Below are 24,289 nucleotides of genomic sequence, written 5' to 3' on the forward strand. Positions count from 1 at the left end.
ATGCCCGTTGAAATGTGCCCAGACAAGCTGAAAGCCATCGTGGAGGGACTTTTCCCGAAGCACGACCAAATGACCTGGCCACCTACACCGTACGGCGAGGCAGAGGAAGACAACACCGAAGGTAGACAAGTCTCCAACGAGGAACTCGCAGCAGTGGTGAAAGGGCTAAAGACGAAGAAAGCTCCCGGTCCGGATGGAATCCCCAACGTGGCGTTGAAGGCGGCAATCCAGGCGTTCCCGGACATGTTCAGGATAGTGCTGCAGAAGTGTCTGGATGAAGGTCACTTCCCGGACCGATGGAAGATACAGAAGCTAGTGCTGCTGCCGTAACCCGGAAAACCACCGGGGGATCCAGCATCGTATAGGCCTATATGCTTGCTGGATACAGTCGGAAAGCTATTGGAGAAGATCATCCTAAACAGGCTAACGAAATGCACGGAGAGTGAGCATGGATTGTCGGTGAGGCAGTTCGGATTCCGGAAAGGGAGATCAACGGTTGATGCAATTCGGACAGTGGTCGAGAGTGCCGAGAAAGCGTCTAAACAGAAGCGGAGAGGAGATCGATATTCCGCCGTGATAACGATCGACGTGAAGAACGCATTCAACAGCGCCAGCTGGGAGGCCATCGCCGAAGCACTGCATGGAATGAGGGTTCCTGATTACCTGTGTAGCATTATAAGGAGTTACTTCCAGAACCGGGTTCTAGTCTACGAGATGAACATGGGAGAGAAATCAATCCGGATCACGGCGGGTGTGCCACAAGGCTCCATCCTTGGCCCAACGCTCTGGTACGCGATGTAAAACGGCGTGCTAACCGCTGAAGCTGCCCAAAGGAGTCGAGATCGTAGGATTTGCGGACGACGTCGTGTTGGCGGTAGTAGGCGAGACGTTGGAAGAGGTGGAAATGCTGGCAACCGAGGCGATCGACACGGTTTCCAACTGGATGCAAGGAGCGAAGCTGCAGATAGCCCACCACAAAACGGATGTGCTATTGGTCAATAACTGTAAAGCTGTTCAGCGAGCAGAAATTACCGTCGGGGAGAACGCCATAGCATCAAAGCATAGAGGTAACTCTAAGACTAGAAGGTCCTGAAATAACGTGCTCAACTTTTAGGCTCAGCTCTGGTTTTCTCTTCGGTCCCAAGCTAATCGAAGCACCCCTCGAAAAATAGGAAAAACCAATAACCCCTCATTTTATCTGTCAAACTTTCATAGCGAATCAAAACAAACATTGCGTAGTACTAGAATTTTGACTAGAATGGGATACGTTAATCGTTTGCTTGGGACCAATAGGCTAGTCAAGTAGTGAGCCAATTTAAAATCGTTAGTTTCGTATTGATTGTTGATCAAAGCGCGTGCTGAAGTATATTGGAGTGATACTCGATGACAAGCTAAGCTTCAATAACGACGAAGTCAACTTCCACTTGACGCAGTTCCTGTCTGGTCATGGTTGCTTCAGGAAGTACCTGCATCGCTTTGGACACACAACGTCGCCCCTCTGTCCGGAGTGTGGAAACGTGGACGAAACGCCGGAGCACGTGGTTTTCGACTGCCCAAGATTTGAGGCAGTGCGAGTGGAGATGCCGGCCCTTAGCGCGAGAAATGTCGTCAGTAAAATGTGCCGAGATGAAAGGACGTGGAGCGTCAGCAGGGCAGTGACGCAAATTTTGTCGGAGCTGCAGCGAAAATGGAGAGATGATCAGCGAGTTAGCAACGCCGGCTAGCTGAGCTAAAGAGAAGTGCTTAAGCAAAGCCCCCCCCCCCACTGACGAAATACTCTAGGGCAGTTCCGGGGGGATAGTGGCTAGCGGTGAGTAAGGTTTTAGTGGTTAAGAGTCCCACACTGTGCCATAAGGAGAACAAACACGCAACACAGTGACAGGCCGGGCTTTTGAAGCTTTCCTTACTATTAAAAAAAACACACACACAGAGAGAGACACACATACATAACGTACATACTTTTCAACTAGCCCCTCAACCCCCCTTCCCCCTGCTTTGATCTTACCACCACCGCACATTTAATTCTCGAAAAATGTCATTATTGAGCTCGACAATCAATAAAATACGAATACGACTGTACAAAACAGTCCCTCTCAACCAAAACTAATTGAATCATATAGGTTGACAAAATCGGGTAAAAAAGCTGACAAAATCGGGGGTAGACAAAATCGGGGGTAGACAAAATCGGGGGTAGACAAAATCGGGGGCTGACAAAATCGGGTCACCACTGTATATATATTATAAATGTTGATGATTACGTTCGCATAAACTTCCAACTGATCAGCGATGGTTTTTTTCTTCCTTTCGAGGTGCTTCCTAGCAACGATATCGGTCACAAACTTCTTGCTGGCTTCCGACAATTAACCACTTCATTCGAGCAGTTGAAATGACGTTTACTACCACTCGAACTTTGACATAAAACATTTTTTTTTAGATTTTTCCTTCTAGAACCTCGAGAAAAGTAGCCAACATTTGTGCGTTTTATAAAAAATATAAATTAGTTGGTCCAGTTTTGTGAAATCGCTGGTAGAAAGTCATGCCAAAACTGCTTGACGTTTGCGTTTTTCTGGATCTTGAGTACGCCAATCACTGTTTTTGCAGCAGGCTTTTGAGTACGTTTAGCGAGAAGTAGGGTAGAGCGCTACTTCGTCGTAATTGCCCATTTCCGTTCTATCTATCAGAAAAGATCAATAATATCAATGATTTCACCGTGCACAAATCAAAAATAGGTTTGTTCCGATGCGTTAGTTCATTAGCTACAAAATAAATCCCATTAGAACGCATTGCATGAATATTTACGCTCATTGTTCTCAAAACAAAAGAAGCGTTTCTTTTTCTACGTTTATTCATAGGACGAAGAAAATCTAACGACGTTTCAATGCGTTTGAACGGAATTGAGTATTAGATTTTAAACAATATCTCAACAATTTGTGAATCTTTATCAAATCCAACGGTACGTATGGAAAAGTGAATAAATTTAGAAGTCATCTTTGACAGAAATATTCCATTTTTTGTTCAAACCCGTTCAAAAAAGAGAGGTAAAACCGAGGGGGACGACTCTATCTACGATGCAGAAAAGATTGTGTTTTGCTGTGGCTAGCTGAACGCACGCTGAGTAGATAGAAGGAAGATTTATGTCGATTTTGAAGATTTCCTGCAAAAAGGTGAAGCACGATGCAAGTAGATGCGAGAAACGAAAGATGATTTTTCGAAGATTGATTCGCTAGTGTAAGATTTTTTGAGCATCTAGAATTGAGATTTAGATGTGTCGCCCCCCTCGGGTAAAACGCGGATTGCGTAGTAGGACGGAAATAAGATCAAAAGCCCTAATAGTCCGAGTGCTGTTGAAAATAATGGAAAAAAGTAGGTTTTAATGTGATAGGGGAAATGACGGCTTCGGCATGACAGACTATTTTCGGCAACCCAAATTGAAATACCATTTTCACTGGATTTTCTTACGAAAACACTTCGCTAAATGCATGCAAACGATTCTTTATGCTTTCAGCTTCAATTTGACTATATTTTTACCACTGAGAAAAAGCAATCTAGCAAGGTTTTCTTGAAATGCAACACACGCACTACAAATTGTAGCTGATTTCGAGTTGCCGATAATAGAACAGCAGATTTACATGCAGTTCAAATGGAACGGTTGCCGAAGAAAAACTGGTTGCCGACAATACTCGCTCTCACTAGAGAAGATTGGAGCTTTGTAAAAGCGTTTCTAAACAGTTTTTGACAATTCTTTCGACTGAAATTGTTAGAGCAGCTGGCAGCAAAAGATTGTAAACAAACCAATACTGCATATGTGTGCGTTTCTTAGAGAAAAAGGCTATAGAAAGAACGTCGCTGCTTAGGTTGCCGAGAATACGTTAATTCCCCTATTTGAAAACAAAAAAACACTGCACATGGAATATGGCTTGGTTATTGATTATTCAACATACTGGTTCATCAGCAGGTGTAGAAATGTCTCTATCCTCTGCTTCCGTTTCGGGTTGGGTTTCTAGAATGATCTCTTTCCCTGAGTATGAGTAGGTTCCAGGTTGGGTTTCCTGTGTGATTATCGAGTCTTCGGGTTCTAATTCGGTGTGTGCTGTCTTTTGAACATCGTTCAATTCGTCCGGTAGTTAAAAGAAATGATCAGGATTCATGATCTACTGTACAACAAATATTGTTCTAGATTTCAATACTACTTACCTCATGATCAAGTTATTTATTATTTTAGTTATTTTACATCGAATGGTGCATTTGGATTTTAATTTCATCTATAAATGACAAAGTTACAAACGTTCAAAACCTAACACCTTTTCAAAACGGTTGCAATTTTAGATTCACGATTTACCCCCTGTACCTTACCATAAGACGTATTTTATGTCAAAAAGCTGTGTTGTGCATTTGTTATTCTATGTTTTATTAGGCTGAAGATATTTTTGGAAATCTCACGATAATTTCGAATATCAGATTTTTACAGTATTCTCCTTTTCTCTCTCATTATATCTGCGGATGTCATTTTTCTCTCGCGTTACACGCTTTGTTTACCTTTCACACGCGCAATTTATGATTTTTGTCACACAAGATGCACCTTTGACATTCATCACAGTTCAGTTTCGAATGCCTTTGGATACGTTTGTGTTTTAAGTTTGTTCTCTGTTTTATGCGTGCGTTCGCATTAATAGTTTTCGGTTGCATTTGCCAGATTAGCGCTGGCACTCTGCCTCCCGGACGGTTATACGAGTTTGATTGGTGGTTTTCTCGCTTTCCGAGAAGTTTTAGAATCGAGAAAGAAAACATGATTCATCATGTTTGCAAGCAACAGAAGATTTGACGCTATCTGCGTTGTTTGATTTTTTCTCCCGGACCAGAAATTTGTGGCATCGCGAGTAATAATTTTAATTTTAGTTTATTTACGCGGTGATCATGTTGGTTTACTCGCAATTATTTTTGAAAAAAAAAATTAAGTGTGTTCGATCGAAAGTGTACCAAAAGTGCTCCTAACGTGTTTCGCAGTTGGATGTGGTGAAATTCGTGCATTCCCGGTTTATTGTGGAAATTCCGTATCACAAAATTGCCCACCGATTCCTTTTTTTGCCGTTCGACGACGACGGGTGTGCTTTCGCGAGAGTGACGTTTATTGGATCCGTTTCTTTGCACGGATGTTTTTTTGTAACTAGCGTAAGTGTGCCTGCGATTGCCTCCCGGGAGGCCGGTTCACCGTGTTCGGATGTCACGCTTTTATCGTGTAGTTCTATCGAGAGTCTCGTCACCGTGTGCGAGTTTGAACACGGTCCGGTTGGCAAATTAGCCGGGCAAAGTGCTGATAATGTGTCCGTCGCGAGTTTTGGTGGTGATTCGGTGGTTGACGTTGCCGTGAATCAGCGAGTTTACGGCTTACAAAAGTGATCGTCTGTTGGTCAGTGTAGTGCCGTGGATACACTTGTATGGCAAACTTTAAACATGAGCATTATTTATATAATAAATTATGAACACATCCCTGGTTTGGTTCTGATTTCGGCGTTGGTCGCTAGTTGATTGGGCCGGTTAGGAGCTGCCGTCGCGAGTGATTGGTGATGGAAAGTGGATGTAGTCCTTTTTTTCTCTCCTGAGATCCCTCTAGAGTGTATTTCGTGGTTGATGGGGTTTGCTCTGCTGTGTGAGAACCGAAAGGCAAGAGTGCTGTTTTTAACACCGGTTGAAGAAGTAGCGGCAGCATATCTGTTGGAGCTCTTCGAAATCATCGTGATGTCATGGATTCCTTTGCAACATATCGGGTGAGATCTTTCCTTTGTTTTTCTCGTAATCCCATTTTATTGTTAGTCATGTTAGTTATACATCACACTTTACACTTTACATTTACATCCTTACATTATTAGTAATTAGAGATAAAAATATAAATTTGCTTAATATAACCTTGAAATTTCAGTGTTTCATCAAACTTGATATTGTGAGCTGAGGAAACATAGAGCTGCATCTTATTATATGAAAAATAATTATTATTTTCATTGCAGAATATCAACTATTTTATCTAGGGGAAATGACGGCTTCGGCATGACAGACTATTTTCGGCAACACAAATTGAAACACTATTTTTACTGGATTTCCTTACGAAAACACTTCGCTGAATGCATGCAAACGATTCTTTATGCTTTCAGCTTCAATTTGACTATATTTTTACCACTGAGAAAAAGCAATCTAGCAGGGTTTTCTTGAAATGAAACACACGCACTACAAATTGTAGCTGATTTCGAGTTGCTGATAATAGAACAGCAGATTTACATGCAGTTCAAATGGAACGGTTGCCGAAGAAAAACTGGTTGCCGACAATACTCGCTCTCACTAGAGAAGATTGGAGCTTTGTAAAAGCGTTTCAAAACAGTTTTTGACAATTCTTTCGACTGAAATTGTTAGAGCAGCTGGCAGCAAAAGATTGTAAACAAACCAATACTGCATATGTGTGCGTTTCTTAGAGAAAAAAGGCTATAGAAAGAACGTCGCTGCTTAGGTTGCCGAGAATACGTACATTCCCCTATTTGAAAACAAAAAAACACTGCACATGGAATATGGCTTGGTTATTGATTATTCAACATACTGGTTCATCAGCAGGTGTAGAAATGTCTCTATCCTCTGCTTCCGTTTCGGGTTGGGTTTCTAGAATGATCTCTTTCCCTGAGTATGAGTAGGTTCCAGGTTGGGTTTCCTGTGTGATTATCGAGTCTTCGGGTTCTAATTCGGTGTGTGCTGTCTTTTGAACATCGTTCAATTCGTCCGGTAGTTAAAAGAAATGATCAGGATTCATGATCTACTGTACAACAAATATTGTTCTAGATTTCAATACTACTTACCTCATGATCTACTTCCACTGATTCGATTTTGATTGCCGGTGTCCCACAAGTATTTTCCGCTTTCTGTTCCTTGTCTTCGGGCATTTTGCTGCTATTTGTTTAAAGAATTACCACGTTTTCAAGACCCTAAAATTTGTAAATACAAACACAATATGAATATTTATTTAAATTTCACTAAACTTTATTATATGAACATACATTACGGCTTTGCCAGCTTGAAATCCATTCCAAAATCACGTCAGCATTCCATTTAACATCCAGTAGCGAAAGCGCCTCGAATATTTGATTTTGGACCAACAAATTAGAGCGGTTGTATCTTGTATCCACTCCACACTCTAAGAAGAAAAATTGAATACTCTACCTGTAAAATGTGCACAATAGTTATTATTTGAATCAAAAACAACACTTTCAAAGCACGTTGATAAAAATTAATTTGTGGTTGGCAAGACAATGATCAACAAGCCAGTGTTTGTTGTGATGTAATTGGCGTTGTTGTCTGGCAAAAATTTATCTATCAATTTACCTTATCAATTTATCTATAAATTTACAATCTATTTTGCATTTTGTTTTCGCATTTTTATATTTCTTGATATGCTGTCAAACTGATCGCAACAACAATAACAGAATTTTTTCTTCAACTTTTGGACTAGTAGAATTTTTTTTAAATGAACCCATAGTAATTCCCATACAAATTTAAAATCATTGGTGCGACCTCTAAACCTTCATCAATATTTACCAACATTTGCACAGGTTCATATGTTGGGGTTATGAATCGAACTGCAGCGTGGCCTAACAGAAATTAATAACGGCGCCGGTGGTGTAGTGGTAAGCGTGATTACCTCTCACCCCAGCAGGCCTGGGTTCAATCCCTGTCGGCGCCGCCGGGATGTTCTGAGGCATAACATCTCTGATCATGCCTTCCTTCGGATGGGAAGTAAAGCCGTTGGTCCCCAGTTCATGAGTTGATGGGTCGATAGGTAGGGTCCAGGTGTGGGAGCTGCCTTCCTGGCACGTCGGTTGCATTGGTGCTCAACACGGAAAACAAGATCGGAACGGAAAAAACAAACCAAAGGAAAAAAAAACAGAAATTAATTTATTTTTTTCAAAATCAAGCACCCCAATGGAAGGGTTACTGTGCTTTGTTGCCTCTCTGCCATCGAAAAGGATGACGGTTTCACAACACACACACACACACACACACACACACACCAAATCTTATGCTGGGTTTAGCCAGGGCAAGTCAATTGATCAAGCCAGTTGAATTCAACTGACTTTTTTTTTTTTTATCTAGTTCGTTTATTTGGAAGGCTCAATCGCGTTAGCTTTACGGAGCCGATAATTCATTGTTCACTGTGTGTAACAAAATTCACTTAATTCTATGTCTAGTAGGAGTTGGGCCGATTACTCGCGGCTTACTCGAGGTTAGAAGGGTACATTTTCGAAGGATAGGATCAGGGGAGGAGCTTGGGGTAGGGTTTCGTTGTCTCATCAGAGCGTTGTCGCCAGTATGAACGGTAGTGCTGTTCTAGCTTCGTCCGGAGTTCGACCGGCTATGGTGGGTGACCAGTGGGCGACGATGAGACTCATCGAGACGGGGGGACAAGACAAACAAAAACTAATAAAGAGAGACAAAAGACAAAAGGAATTAAATTCTTATACTAGACATTTGAAGAAAAACATAAACGGACTGCATATAGCAGAGATCACGGGTTGCCAACACGTCTCTGATAGGAACATAGGGTTGTCTTCCTTGGGCCTCGAGGGTATTCAAAAGTCGCTCTCTGGCGGCGTCATTATCCGTACATTGCCAAACTGCGTGTTCGATGTCATCGTAACCGTTTCCACACCGACAGATGTTGCTGTCCACGAGGTTTATTCTATTGAGATGAGCATCTAGCGAGTAGTGGTTGGACATAAGTCTACTCATCACGCGAATGAAGTCACGACTTAAGCCCAAGCCTTTAAACCACGCTCTCGAAGAAACATTAGGAATAATTGAATGTAACCACCGTCCAAGATTTCCAGTGTCCCAATCGGTTTGCCAACTCGAAAAGGTACTCTGACGCACTAAATGGTAAAATTCATCGTGTGAAATTTGCCTGTCATACAATTCGCCTTAATGCGCGCCCACCTTTGCGAGAGAGTCCGCCTTCTCATTGCCTGGGATTGAGCAATGTGAGGGGACCCATACAAAGGTAATCATATATGATCTTTCGACCAGCACACACATCTGCTCCCTTACCTTTGAAAGGAAATAAGATGAGTGCCTACCTTGTTTCATCGACCGAATAGCCTCAATCGAACTGAGACTATCCGAGAAGATGAAGTAATGGTCTGCGGGCATGTTGGAAATCATCCCCAATGCGAAGTTGATTGCTGCCAGCTCAGCAACAAAAACGGAACAAGGTTCCTGAAGTTTGCGGAAGGCGCTAGAGTTTTCATTGAAGACACCGAAGCCAGTGGATCCATTGAGACGGGACCCGTCTGTAAAATATCTTTTCATGCAATTGACTTGTTGGTACTTTTCAGTAAAAATACGTGGGATAATAATAGGTCGAAGTTGATCGGGAATCCCATGAGTTGCTTGTTTCATGGTCAGATCATATTCAATTGAGGAACTGCGATTGGTGAAGTGAACACGATCTGGAGTATAACAAGGAAGACACATATCTGATGATATGTAGTGGTGGTAGATTCTCATAAATCGAGATTGTGTGTTCAGCCCAAGAATTTCTTCAAAATTAGCAATTATAAGTGTGTTTGTCACTCCGCATTTGATTAGTATTCTGAGAGAAAGCTCCCAGAAACGGTTCTGGAGGGGTGTTACTCCTGCCAGAACCTCGAGACTCATGTTATGCGTTGAGTGCATACAGCCTAGAGCAATACGCAGACAACGATATTGAATTCGTTCCAATTTTATTAGGTGACTTTTTCTTGCCGAGAGAAAGCAGAAAGAGCCGTACTCTAGAACAGAGAGAATAGTTGTTTTATAAAGCGTTATGAGGTCTCCCGGATGAGCACCCCACCATGTGCCGCAAATTGAACGGAGAAAGTTGATCCTCTGCTGACATTTTTGCTTCAAATACGTAATATGGGCATTCCAAGTGCACTTTGAATCAAACCAGACCCCAAGGTACTTGAAAGACAATGATTGGGTAATGTTTCTGCCCAAAAGATTAAGATGCATTTGGGCTGGGTACCGCTTTCGAGTAAACACTACCAGTTCAGTTTTCTGCGGCGAGAATTCGATCCCTAGATTCCTAGCCCAAGAAGACAAGTTATCTAAGGAACTTTGCAATGGTCCTTGCAAGTCCACGGCATGTGGACCTCTTACGGAAACCACACCGTCATCTGCAAGTTGTCTAAGCGTGCATTGTTCTGCCAAACAGTTGTCGATATCTTTGACATAAAAGTTATAAAGAAGAGGGCTGAGACATGAGCCTTGGGGCAGGCCCATGTAGCTAATTCTGGAAGTTGTCAGTTGTCCAAGAGAAAAGTTCATTTGCTTTTCTGACAACAAATTGTACAAGAAATTATTTAAAATTCCAGAAAGTCCACATCTGTGCAGATTGTCTGACAGAATTTCAATGGAAACTGAATCAAAAGCCCCCTTAATGTCCAAGAATACTGAAGCCAATTGCTCCTTGTGCGCAAAGGCCAGTTGAATATCTGTGGAAAGCAGCGCTAGACAATTGTTTGTTCCTTTGCTCTTGCGGAACCCAAACTGTGTATTTGATAGCAAGTTATTTGATTCGACCCAGTGTTCGAGTCTCCGAAGGATCATTTTCTCCAACAATTTCCTAATGCACGAAAGCATCGCAATCGGGCGGTATGAGTTATGGTCAGACGCTGGTTTGCCAGGTTTTCGAATGGCTATTACTTTGACCTGTCTCCATTCAGGCGGTACAATGTTGTTTTCTAGCAAGGAATTGAATAAATCTAGCAAGCGTCTTTTAGCGATATCTGGGAGATTTTTCAGAAGATTGAATTTAATCATATCGCTTCCCGGTGAGGAGTTGTTCGATGAAAGAAGAGCCATAGAGAAATCCAGCATTGAGAATGGTCTATCCAGAGAGCCGCCGCTAGGAGACGCTTCTCGAAGAATATTTTGTGCTGGAACTGAGTCCGGACAGACCTTTTTAGCGAAATCGAATATCCATCGGTTGGAGTATTCTTCACTCTCATTGAAAGATGAGCGGTTACGCATGTTGCGAGCCACCCTCCACAAGGTGTTCATTGAGGTTTCTCGTGAGAGTCCCTCGACGAAATTGCGCCAATAACCGCGTTTTTTTGCTTTGATTAATTGTTTCAGCTTTGTCTCAAGCTTTGAATATTCCTCGAAGTAAGTGGAGGTTTTGTGTCTACGAAAAGCTTTGAAAGCATCAGATTTTTCTACATACAATTTTGTGCATTCTTCGTCCCAACCAGGTGTGGCTGGTCTCCTTTTAAAGGGTGCACTTGGAACTTTTCTTTTTTGTGCTTCCAGTGAGCTTTTGTAAATCAAATCGGCTAGGAATCGATATTCTTCCAATGGTGGAAGCGCATCTATTGATTCGACACCGATTGTCACCGCCGTTGCATATTTCTGCCAGTCGATGTTCCTTGTAAGATCAAATGGAACCCGAGATGGTTCTGCAGAGTGAGGGCCACACTTTATTGAAATGATGATTGGCAAATGATCGCTACCATGGGGATCATTGATAACCTTCCACTGACAATCCAATGATAGCGATCTTGAACACAAAGATAGGTCGAGTCGGCTTTCTCGAGCCGGAGGTTTTGCTATACGTGTCGCTTCACCAGTGTTCAAAATAGTCAAATTGAAGTCGTCACATAAATCGTAAAAAATAGCCGCTCTATTGTCGTCATATAGATCGCCCCACCCAGTACCATGGGAGTTCATATCACCCAGAATTAATACTGGGGATGGAAGAATCGAAACTAGATTCCAGAGTTGACTACGGCTAATGGAGGTTCTTGGTGGAACGTATACTGAAGCTATGCAAAGATCTTTGTTCTTCACATTTATTTGGCAAGCAACGATTTCGACGCCGGATAGAGCAGGAAGGGAAATTTTGTAGAAAGGGTAGCACTTTTTGATCCCTAAAAGTACTCCTCCATAAGAATCGTCTCTATCCAGGCGTATAATGTTAAAATCGTGGAAGTTGAGTTCTTTATCGGAAGAAAGCCATGTTTCACAGAGAGCAAATATATCACAATCAGAATTGTGAAGTAAAAATTTGAACGAGTCTAGTTTAGGCACTAGACTACGGCAGTTCCACTGTAGCACAGTGATCATATCTTCAACCTCGTTCGACGAATTATCCATCGAAAGATATGATTGATGCAAGGAGGGGCCATGAAACAGTCAATTGCTTAAGATATGATTCTAACGTTGGAAGCAAGGCAGAAACTAAGCTTCTTAGAGGGTCTTGTATGTTGAACATGTTTAAGATGAATTCCACAATGTCCGAAAAAGCTAGCAAACCTCGTTCGGACTTGGATTTCTTTTGAGAAGTTTGAGGAGCAGCTTTTTTATTTTTTTTATCTTTGTTGGGCAATGGCGGAAAATTCTTGCTGCATCCAGGGATTAGATCAACAGGAGCCTTCGGTTTTGTTTTTTCATCCCCATTACCCTGGGAATTTGGCAATCGTCTGGAGGTGACTTTAGTTTTCTTACGGCGCACTTTCGGGGAGGGGCATTTTCTTTTTGAGGAACCATCCATTTTTGAAGGTGCGTGTACCACCGTAGAATCACCTTCATCGGATGAGTCAGAGTCCGATTCTTCAACTGACAAAACCGAAAATTGGTTTGCATCTTGGACGGCTGATGCAGCCTTCAACATTTGAGCATATGTCTGCTTGGAGCGTCCAGAGATTGAACGCTGCACTTTATCGGAGTGCTGTTTGTACATCGGGCACTCCTGCAAAGGGTGAGGATTCTCGCCACAGTAAGCGCATTTTACTGATTCTTTGTGGCAAGAATCCTCTTTGTGGTTTTCACCACAATTGCCACAACGAGTTTTGTTGCCGCAATGGCTGGCCGAGTGTCCCAGCCTTTTGCAGTTGGTACAATTATATACCCTCTGTACAAACAGTCGCACCGGAAAAAAAGCACCATCAATTTTAACAAAGTTTGGGAGAACTGAACCTGTGAAAGTCACCCGGAACGAGTCTGAATGTTGATGAACTTTTTTACCGTCTAGCAAAGATGCTGAATGCAGTTGCCTTACATCCAGTATCTTCACTAGCGCGGTAGCGAATGTCGAGTTTTTAAAAGTTCCCGAGGCATGTTTCAAGTCCTCGACAGTCAGACTCGCGTCGGAGACCACGCCTTCTATCTCCACATCTCGAGAAGGGATGTAGATGTTATACTCAACACTAAAAAGCTCGTGGTCAGCAATTTTATTTGCCACATCATAAGTCGGTGCTTTTACACGCAGTTTGTTGAATCTTTCTTTGTGTACCAAGATTCCCGGATACTTACGCAGCAAATCTCTCGTTATGTCGAGAGTTTTCAAAGGTTTATTTTTGGGCCGAAAAAAGACAACCCATGGTCCTTTCGAAGACGGTTCATAGTATCTGGTTCGCGTAACGTAGGCATCGGAAGATGCCATAAGTGTTGCGCAAAAGCGGTGCGCAACCACTTAAGAAGGAAAAAAATTAAAACCTTCACTAATTAATTAATTTTAATTACAAGTAATTAAATTTTTTGCCCGACGTACGAACAAATCAAAAAAAAAAAAAATCGAAAAAAAAAAAAAACTTATATCTACTTGCAAAAAGTTGTCTCACTATGACCCATACTCCCCTACCAGGGGTGAGAGACAGAGTCACGCGCCACGAGGCAAAATTAAACTACAATAGGGAGGCAATGGACTTGCAAAATGTATTGTCTAATACTTATGCCGGTTGTAAACAACCTATCAGCCGTTGCAGCTAGATGGTCCGTTTGCTGCTGCTGGTGGTGATGATTGGTGTTGGTGGGTCGGCACGATGATGGAAAAATGGCTTGACGACCGGATGGATTACCGGGGTGAACTAAAGCTGGATGGCAACTCCAAGGGGCTCGGCCCATGGAATTCCACTTCCTCTGTTGTACACTGGTAACTTGGGGCACCCAATGGGGGGGTGAAAAAACCGCTCGGGCGGAAAAAACACCGAAAAAAACTAGATGCCGCGCGACTGAGACCGGGACGTTGTTAACCGACTGAGTGTTCAACTAGGAATGAATTCAACTGACTTGAACGTGTAAACCATGCCATTCAACTGACTTGATCAACTCACTTGAATTGAAAAAAGTTGAACCAGGGTCATCTTTTCAAGCCAATTGAATTCAACTGATTTGATCAAATGAGCCCAGCTTTAACGTTGGTGTCATAAAGAGACTGTGCTGAGTGAGACTGACGAATGTTTTGGGTTTGTCATTCGGGATTTTTCGAAATTGACAATTTACGGTCGATCGGAATTCGAGTTCAATATCTATTTAATCTTTCCACTCTTCCTAAGGTAGCCTAAATGGCGACAGAAGGGACTGCGAACGAGATAGAACACAATGTTAGTGCGTTGCGATTTTCCTTCCAATACATGGCCAATGAGATCAACCCAAATTTGAGATCAGTTTACTTATTAATCGCAAAAAGTGCAGGAACTTAGTGATGAGTAAATTTGCTGGAAAATGAGGAAAACTGACGAAAATCTTACTCAGTCTAGGAGTAGTACCGATCCTTACTTTTCTCGTACTCGGGATTTTTATTCCTGGAAAAACATGAGGCACATTTACTAATCGCTGGGCTCCTGAACTTTTTGCGATTTATGAGTAAACTGAACCCAAATGTGGGTTGATCTCATTGGCCGTGTAGGTAATCTAATTTCAACCTTGGAGAATGAAACACTCTTGTTTTTGCAACGCTATTAGACGGTCCATGGAGCGGATCAGATTACAAGAGTGTTTTGTTCACTTGTCGTTTGATTTTGGAAGAAATCTGATAGTGACAGTACGAATGGATGGATACTCGAGGAAAGTCGTTTCCGAAAGGTGTTTAAGGTTATGTACTCTCAAGCACGTTTTCTATGTGATTTGTTGGGCTTTGATGTTGGTTTCAAGCATGGCTGTGGGTATATATGCGTTTTATGGTCTAGCTGTCGTCGTTTACTAGGTACATATGTTCGTTTTGTGACTGGAAGTGGAAATCGTTTGATTGCTATTGCTGATTGTTGAATCGTTGAGAATCATGTAGAGAAGGTCTAGGATAAGAGAGAAGTGGATTCAAAACAAATTGCCTTGGGAAATTATTCAACTATAGATAAGTGTAGTACCGTAAAACGTATCCAGCTTTCCATGCTCGGTAATGGCGGTCTGTTTATATGAATAAATGTATCCTTCACTGTGCTATCTAGAGGTTCTCTCCCAGGAACAGAAGAAAATGAAACAACATACGCCCAGAGACGATGTTTTATAAGAGACGCGCGGAGAGAATAAAAGTAAATCTGGTTGCACGGCCAACAAAAATATTTTGTCTTTAAGGTTTGGCAACCCGCAATTTTGTGTTTACTTCGAGTGACTTTAAATTTGAGCAAATATATTTTTAATCGTTTCGGTAGTATCGGTATTCCAACAAAGTATTTGAATAATCATTTCATGACAACACTGAATGAAACCAAATAGACTACATTGGAGGCAGGCCCTTGACATCCCTATACCAAATAACAGTGAATGAAAGTAGGCACCATGTCCCGGGCACAAATTGATTTGGGCCCGCTATCAGCTGTCAAATAGTCGAAGAAGAAGAAGAAGAAGAAGTCGATTGGTTTGTTTTGATTTGACGCGAAATACAACAAGTTCTGCTGAAGCTACGGCGCAAAGCTAGAAAAAAGCAGTCTTCAAAGTAATTCGTGTGATTTCGGTACTTTCATTGTATTTTCCATCGTATTTTAATCGTTTTCCGGATCTACATTATGCGCCAGTGGCAGAAAATGTCTCGGCGAAACGATTTTATCGTTTCAAGACTTGTTTTCTCTGACAATTTCCCGAAAACAAAAACTGATCGTCTGGATATACGGGATATACGGAGTCATCTACCCTGATCACATCAGATTCTTGCTGATGAATAGGAACATTAAGACGCTGCTAAACACAACAGTACCTACATTATGTATTTGGAACTAAAACTTTAAAAGACTAGTAAGTATTTTGAAATGATTCTTCACAAGAGTTTCAATTAAGGTTGCAAAGACTCATTTCAGCTAAAACAATGTTTTGCTAAATTATGAAATAATTAGATGCCATGATCAAATTTTGAATTGGTAGGATACAAGAAGAGGTTGCAAAGAATGTGTTTGACATATTAAACCTGTTTATTTCACTTCATGAGAGTCACAATCAGCGATTTTTCACAAACTCACTCACTCACTCACTCACTCACTCAGCGATCAGCAAATCGCTGATTGTGACTCATAGAAAGCAAAATTTACAGGTTTTATGTTTCCAACGCATACTTTGTAACCTCTTCTTGTAAGTTACAAGTAAAACATGCCATCATACCATCTTTTGGTTTTATTATTCCGAAAAACATTATTTTAGCTGAAATGAGTCTTTGCAACCTTGGTGTCAATTGCAAATGCTTGTTGTTTTTTTTTTCAATTCCGGAATCCCAATTGCTGAAACGGTCTAGTGAATTCATCTCGCAGTGATAGGAGACAGGGCCAATACGTAGGATGATTTGCCTAAAGTAAAACAGCTGCTGTTCCGATTTCAAGACCAGGAGCAAATACTGATTGATGACCAAACATTGATGCAGGTTGATGGAAAATCTGAAGGTGTTTTATCGTTTTTATTGTGCTTTTTACTTTATACTCATACATGAATACAAGTTTATTCCTGGTTTTTATCCGTTATTTAGTGTCCTTCAAAAATAATTATTTTAGTTAGCTTCTGGCGATTAGAAGGCTTGAATGGAATGATCTGCTTTGAGTAAACTGCAGTTCTGGTGTGAAGATATTTTTCCGATACCAGTTGAAGCATGTGGAGCTGATGATCGTCGTCACAAGGCAAAAGGAAATCCAAATTTGCAGCGCTCCGTGCAACAGAATGTATGACCATGTTATCGAAATGCAATCCCACATTCACGTTCTTATCGGTTCCAACAAGGTTCTGAAAAAAATATGATTTTTTACCCACGAATACTTATGATGATGATCTTAGCCCATATACTTACCCTAAACTCAAATTCAGCTGCCTTGCAAATCAGAAGGAGTGTGTCAACATTAGAAATCACTTCAATGCATTGCTCGCAGATGATTTTAAGAGCAATTTGCTTGCCAAGTTGCTCAATGTTTGTTTTTATAGCAAAATGAGTGATATCATCGTTGCGGAATAGTTCCCATTTATTCTCCGTTTCCAGGCTAGCCGTTTCTTGAAGGGGTTGATTTGAATCCATATCAGGCGTATCAGGTATGATATCACAGCACTCTTCATCCAGTAATTTGAGAAACCAATTTTTCAAATACATACCCGACCTTTGCAACATCACTTCCAAATAACGTAGGAACTGCTGTATTACGGAGCGTTCTCTTGGTTTCTAATTCCTTAAATGATTCCGGTGTGAAGTGATCAGAGCATATCCTGGCAGTTTCGAAGTTGATACCTTGTTGCAACATATCATTTTCCGCTACAACTATAGATCTGATCCACTGTAAGCGCCTGTTATGTTTTATCGGGAAACGATGTTTCGAGTGCATAGGTCTTAAAACGGAATGAAAATCTTTTCTGCAAGACGGTACAGCACACTTCATTTTTCACTCACGGACCGCGGAAAACCGTAATTTTTTACCCAAACGGAGAAAGCTAAGTTAACAGCGTGATGTTTTTTTTCTTAAAAAGCACAACCAAAACAAAACAAAACTTTTACAAGGTTTACAACCAACAACATACGATGTTGACATTAGTTTGACAGTTGAGCTTGCTGAGATGTTGTCTACACGAAAAAGTGGTCCTTGCCATAGGCCTGATTGGAGGGGATATTTTTTACAGAACGTTGCGAAAAATTATGCAATCAGCGATTCATGCTTCCTACCCTGTATGAATGAAATCGCGATTTCTTTTTCGAATTGAGGTATCTGCTTTGAAAACAATGCATTTGCTCGTTGAATTGGCTTAACTGGTAGCTCGCCTTCGCATGCTAACACTACCGTGAGTGAGCTACCAGTGACGCCAAACCGACGATTAAATGCATTGTTTACAAAAGCAGATACGTCCCTTTAAAAAGTAATCGAAAAATCTCTTTTAAATTTTTTTCCCCAAGTTAACTATCTTGACAGATTACTCCGGAAACGCCTTGATCAACGTTACAGGGCCTGTTTGTATGTTTTTTGTTGCACTGGAGCCAGGACTGGCAAATGTCATTTTCAATGAAAGATCTCACGCGATATTTACAGCGATACTTCTTTGGATGAGAAAACGATGAATCTCTATCTTCTTCAAAACCTCAACGAATTTTTCGTCAGGACAGAACGTGACAGTGTGGGCGTACGGTCGTGTTTATTTTAGCTGTCAAGATTTTTTCTCGTGCTTCCCCGTTTTGAAGTGCTTTTAATGAAGAACAATCTCCAGTTTAGTTTTCAAGAAGACGATTTTAACCTGAAATGTTAGTTTCTGTGGAACGTTCTACTAGTGGACGGTACATTCCACATAAAGCCGGGACTTTTACGAGACCTCTTCCATCCCGACAATCTGAGCTGTGGAAAATAATACATTGTGGACAATTTGCAATGAGAACCCTCTCACACCGGGAAGCAGCCGACCAGCCAAGCCGAGTGGCAGAAAACCGAAGCAAGTCTTTTTCAAGTTCCAATCGTTCGATGGCGGTACCGGAAATGAATTGGTTTGAGAAAAGTTTTCAGTTGATCAACGATTTATCGCGGTTTGAATTCCTCGTGAAGCTGACGGAAAAGTTGTATCCAGCAGTCAAGCAAATTGGTGGACAAAAAGGCAAACTAACTCCCTGCTGTACGACGGAATCCGTCTGCGTGTCTTCTCCGTCGCTGTCGTCGTTTTCAATTTCAATATCAAGGTACTGAACCTGCCCCAGGGAGACTCACTCATCACATTGGTACAACCAGATAAGTACACTTGCTTTTTATTTTATTCTACACATATATCCCAATCATTTTATAACTAAATACGTGCCAGAATAAAAAGTTTTTTTTTTTATTCTGGAAGTGAGAATACACTTGTGTATTTTTGCGGGGCTTATTGTATCAGAAAATGACCTCAAAATGTACGTGCAGAAACAGGCATTCTTGAAATGGGTCGTTTGATGTACGATAGAGCTGTCACCTTCCATCTCCAGGGCTAAAAATATTTGCACATTCGACATACAGAAAATGCAGATAAGTTTCTTCCATAAAAACTCTGCCGGTACAGAGGGCGATGGATTGTACTCACACACACACAGGACAGAACGTGACAGTGTTGTGATCATCGTTATTACTAGCTCATTTAATGCTATTAATGTTACTTGTACCGAGGAAATCTTAATAATTTATTACATACGGTTGTGTGCTAAAATTTATCTAAATAAGTTAGAAATGTTAATGTCAAAACCGCATAAGAATTATTCTCATGAGTGCTTGATCATTGAAAAATGATAGGTAGTTTCATCACGTGATAGTGAGAGGACCTGTTTTCTCATCGTCACATGACGGCCGTGATATTTACCAGCTATGACTGGAGCCTAGACTGGAGCGCTTATTTCGTGAGAACATAACGAGAATACAGCTGGTGAATAACAATAATATTCCAACCCGGTTAGCTACCTTGATGATGCTATGTATAACTAGACGATAGGTTCAAAGTGTTCTGACTTTGTATTCATCAGCCATACAAATCCAGTGATTAAAAAGTTGACAGTCGATCAGCGGCTTTGTAATTTAAAACAAATATTTGCTTTTTGACATTTATGTAAATAAAAAAAAAAATATCTCTAAAAATATTAATTGTGTTTTATTTGTATTCCAAAAGTCAAAGAGCATCCAATTGCACTTTTTATATGCAAACTGAATTATAATTATTAAAATCTCAAAAATTTAATTTTTTTTTTTTTTATTTAAGAGATTTTTAGCCTTAGGCTAGTTCATCTCTAGTAGCGAAGCGCTCGTGTTTTTTTTTTTTTTTTTTTTTTCTTTATTTTTGTGATTTTTAGCCGTAGGCTAGTTCATCACATAGCGCTCGTGTTTGTTTACATTTCTCGATTGGAACCGCGTTTGACGGTTCGATTGGAACTTTTGGCTTCGCGCGTCTCTTATTAAACATCGTCTCTGCATACGCCCTCCAGTTAGTGTCAAAAATCACAGTGAAGGATACATTTATTCATACAAACAGGCCGCCATTAGCTGGATAGAGGCAAATGAAAAATATGAAAACATCAGGCATAACATTTGATAACGGCACAAAAGCATTTGTAAACAAACTTTCTAAGGCCCTTTACACGCGAACCAAAGTACGCTCACGCAAACCAATACCACTTTAGGAAAGGTGATAGTTGCTTCTATCCGATGATGTTGTTGCCCAGCAAACAATTTTGTTAACATTACTCAGTTGCAATTCAGTTAGCTGTAGCCTTATACAATATAAAAGCATCGTACAAGATGCATGAATTCCTTATATGCGCACAAAAGTGGAGGCCATATACGTACAAATAGTATTTAGCGCAAACATCGTATAAGAGATGTCTTATGATTTCATTAGAATGATTACGCAATCTGTTATTTTTCGTCTTGTGCATAACGTGTAACGTGCATAATGCAATTATATATCAAAGCTTATATAACTTTTCAAGTTACTGTATTGTACACATTATAGGATATGTTAAAAAACATATCCGCAGATGTGTATATATATATATATGTATATATATAATCATGGTTAAACCGCAATGCATTGATAGTTCATTTGCATCCATACTTTTACGAAAAATAAAATCCTGCGGGTATAAATCAAATGATATGGATTTTTTTATATTACATATTACTGAAAATTCGAGAATTTTTTAATGATCTACATGATAATTGGTTTGAACACATACTTTTTAAATAACTCAACGCATACCTGGTTACATTAGCCTCGATCCTGGTGTCTTCATATCTGCATGGCAGCTACTTATCCATTAGTCCATATACATATTGGTCAGTCAACGATTTTTTGTCTATCTTACAAAATCATTAGATTCTAGATTAAGTTCAACATCTTATAAGACTGTTGTTGAGTTTATTATAATTTTATATGCCAGTAACGCTATACGACATTGTTTTGATCGAAATACGATGCATTCCCAATTACATCATAACATATGTGATTATTAGGACACTGCTACGACCATTAAATGAACCGCTAAATGATTAAGGAACAGCAGCAAAATGCTTTTTAATCAATGTTCCCAAACCAGTGGATACTAGCAATAGTACAAATTCTTCACACCAATTATTACTCCATTTTCATAGATTATTATGTGATAAGAAATTTCAGTTTCAATAAAAAACAGTTTTGGTTGATTATTGCAATTCACTTCACTCTTATGTAAAGGGAAATGTGTTACATTATAAACTTTAAGAATGATATCAAAATAACATAACTGGCTACTCTGGCTCTTCATCAGTAGTGATCGGTAAATGTAAATAAACATTCGTTTTCCACTACACTGTCCTCATCGCATCAAACAGCTACTTCTTCTCGTCGATTAATCACAGTAAGTTGAATTAAAACTTTATCCTCTTAAATAAACTAAAAACAAAAACAAATCTTTCAGATGTACGGAGTTGCGCAGTTTATAGAAAACGGCCGATGTCAGGTTCTGGCAGTACCCATGAGCTGGATACAAAAGGAGTTCCTAATGTGGCCAAAGTCATTGAACAACGAGAAGATCGATAAGATGCGGAAGGAAGGGACGATTTTTAAAGGCGCAACCAAATCCGTACCAGTTATCGTAACACGAAAATTCCGCAGCTTCCAAGCGGCGGAAGCTTCTGTGGAAGAACTGTCAAAAAAAGACGTGTCAGATTTTGAAGCAAAAAAAAGCAACTGAAATCTGCAAAAAAAAGAGGCCAGCGGAAAAACGGAACGATTACAACTCACTTTGTAAAGGTATGTTTTCATTTAAATGGTTCAATTATAAATTAACGTGACTATTTTCAGCAATCGTTGGCAAAGAGAAACAAGCTTGCAGTTCCCGAAGCTCGTTTCAGAAAGTTAAAGCACTATCGGTTGAGCCACCGGAAAAACTGGTCCGTCCACCACAGCCAATGGAACCGGTGATCAATATTCGGCCGGATGTGACAGCTCCAAGGGATGATTTCCAATCATTTCTTCAACCATCTGCCACAACCACAACGATTGCCCAGACATCTGCGGAAATAGCGAGAGCAGTTCAAATTGTGCAGCAGTCATCAACATCAAACGTTGTCCAGGAACCAATACTACGTATGCCGGAGGATTTCATGCTTCAACAGATCCAGTTGAAGCCGCTGGAAACTACTAGTTCCCTTCCAGGTAAAAACTTCAATAATAATTTTGACACTGAAAAAAAAAATTGTGGTTGCTTTGTTGAAGTTAACAAATTTAAATGACATTATTGGTGTTTTGGATTCATGTGTTCCATTTGGTGAGTTTGCATATTTTTGACAGACAAATAATTAATTTTGACAGACACCTTCTCGAAAATCGACCGATCAATAACTGATTAATTTATTTTTAATGTGTCAAATTTAAGTGAAAATTTTTAAAATAGAACACAGCCTTAGTACCGAATTAAATTTATTGATTGCATGCATTTTGCAGATAATCGATCATTTGCGCCAAATGTTCCTGAAGAGAACATTCACTTTGTGGCTTATACCAAGAATATGGATGTGGAAGGTATTTGAGTTTTTATATTAATTTAATATTGATTATCAGCTTTATTATAATCATTGTCAATAAAAATACAATACAAATAATGAAATATGCTTTTAGGTGAAGAAACCGATCAAGTTGAAACTGCAACGGACCTAGATGCACTTATTAAACAAAATATTTTCGATTCAGTCAATGATGCAATGCGGAGCTATCTTGACATACACATCGAAAACATAGTAGAACGTGCGGTAACTGCAGCTGTCGATAGAAGTTTTGCGACTAATTTTGCTCGTCTAGCAGCCATGACGGAGGTATTGAATAAAACGGCATCCAAAGACGACACAGTTATCGAGTTACGATCACCTGTTGATACTGAGAAGCATGTTACCGATTGGAATGCTGAGTTGACAAATGATGCTCTTCAAATGAAATATGTGAGTACTCCAATAAACCGTTTCATAAATTATTCAAGAATTCAAATGTATCATAATTTAAAATATTACATCTTTTTTCCAGATGGAATTTTTCTCCCGAATTATTGTTCCTAATTCGTACGTGGAAAAAGGAGATAACGCGTTTTACGTCATTGCAGATTGTCTATTCACTAGACAATTTTGGAATCGATTTACTTGGACAGGCGTGAACAGAGGACATAAATCCAAACGAGGCTTCCGTGAATTTGGAAACGTCACGGAACTGCTTTTAAAACTTATTCAGATTGGTGACCCCACATATACAAAACAGCAGTTGGAGAAGTTTTGTAAAACGCGCTTATTTAGACATGCTAAGACACGATCTGCTAACAAAATGCTGCGAAAGTCATCTTGTCGTACTAAGCGAGGTGTTAAAAGGTCAAAGCCTCATCATGAAGGTGCTATGAATGGTACAGACGACATCGAACTTGATGACAATGGCTCTGATGGTGAGGATATGGAAGACTTTGAGAACACAGGGTCAATTCATCAACCGAACGACACTGATACATCTGAAGGCAATGATGGAGACTTCCAAGCTACAGGCAACAGTGATGGTTCTTCTGAATGATTGATCACGGAATGAAGGATTAAAGTTATACCCCGTTCACATTACAGCGTATATCATGTGATATACGCTGTCTTGCAATGAACACTCATACATCTAGTTTTCACTGGAAATCCTATGTATGTGTGCTCATTGCAAGACAGCCTATATTACGTGATATAGGCTGTAATGTGAACGGGGTATTACGGTCGTGACTATCAATGATTTTTTTACATTTCTTGTTATTTTTTAAATGAAAAATTGTTGAATTGGATTCTTAAACAAATAAACTGCTTTCTTAGTTTTATTACTTGATATAATGCTCACATTAGGTATTATCTATTATTTTAAATGCCAATCGTATAACCATTTGCAGATGAAATTTGCCATTGTATGCATAAGTGGTATGAATACAGTTTTATCTTTACGGTTGATAGGAACCATTTTACATAAAATCAAATCAGGTCTATAGAAATTAGCATTTGAAAAATTTTCTTTCACAAGTTTTGAGCTGAATACATGAAGAAAAGAAGAATCCATTGGT

The 24,289-nt window shown here is 40.1% G+C and overlaps 2 protein-coding genes across 2 annotated transcripts in view; both read left to right on the forward strand.

Moving 5' to 3' along the window:
• On the forward strand, nt 1-23,769 carry LOC135715880 (uncharacterized). The gene is made up of 4 exons (XM_065238861.1): nt 1-121; nt 22,027-22,380; nt 22,843-23,159; nt 23,242-23,769. The coding sequence occupies exons 1-4, from the start codon at nt 1-3 to the stop codon at nt 23,767-23,769; spliced, it is 1,320 nt and encodes a 439-aa protein (XP_065094933.1).
• Nucleotides 1-24,289, forward strand: part of LOC135716908 (adipokinetic hormone/corazonin-related peptide receptor variant I-like) — a 221,250-nt gene that overhangs the window by 81,713 nt on the left and 115,248 nt on the right. The gene's annotated exons all lie outside the window — the stretch shown is intronic.

Source organism: Ochlerotatus camptorhynchus, unplaced genomic scaffold (assembly GCF_037179485.1).
Source record: "Ochlerotatus camptorhynchus isolate MF236.1 unplaced genomic scaffold, CSIRO-AGI_Acam_v1.1 ptg000046l, whole genome shotgun sequence".
In the NCBI taxonomy this organism is placed as follows: Eukaryota; Metazoa; Arthropoda; class Insecta; order Diptera; family Culicidae; genus Ochlerotatus; species Ochlerotatus camptorhynchus.

What these genes read in the sequence shown, in the direction of transcription:
- LOC135715880 (XM_065238861.1), top strand. Translation starts at nt 1, where the DNA reads ATGCCCGTTGAAATGTGCCCAGACAAGCTGAAAGCCATCGTGGAGGGA. An exon ending in AGAGGAAGACAACACCGAAG is followed by an intron (nt 122 to 22,026) that starts GTAGACAAGTCT and finishes GACTATTTTCAG; the next exon opens with CAATCGTTGGCAAAGAGAAA. An exon ending in ATGCTCTTCAAATGAAATAT is followed by an intron (nt 23,160 to 23,241) that starts GTGAGTACTCCA and finishes TCTTTTTTCCAG; the next exon opens with ATGGAATTTTTCTCCCGAAT.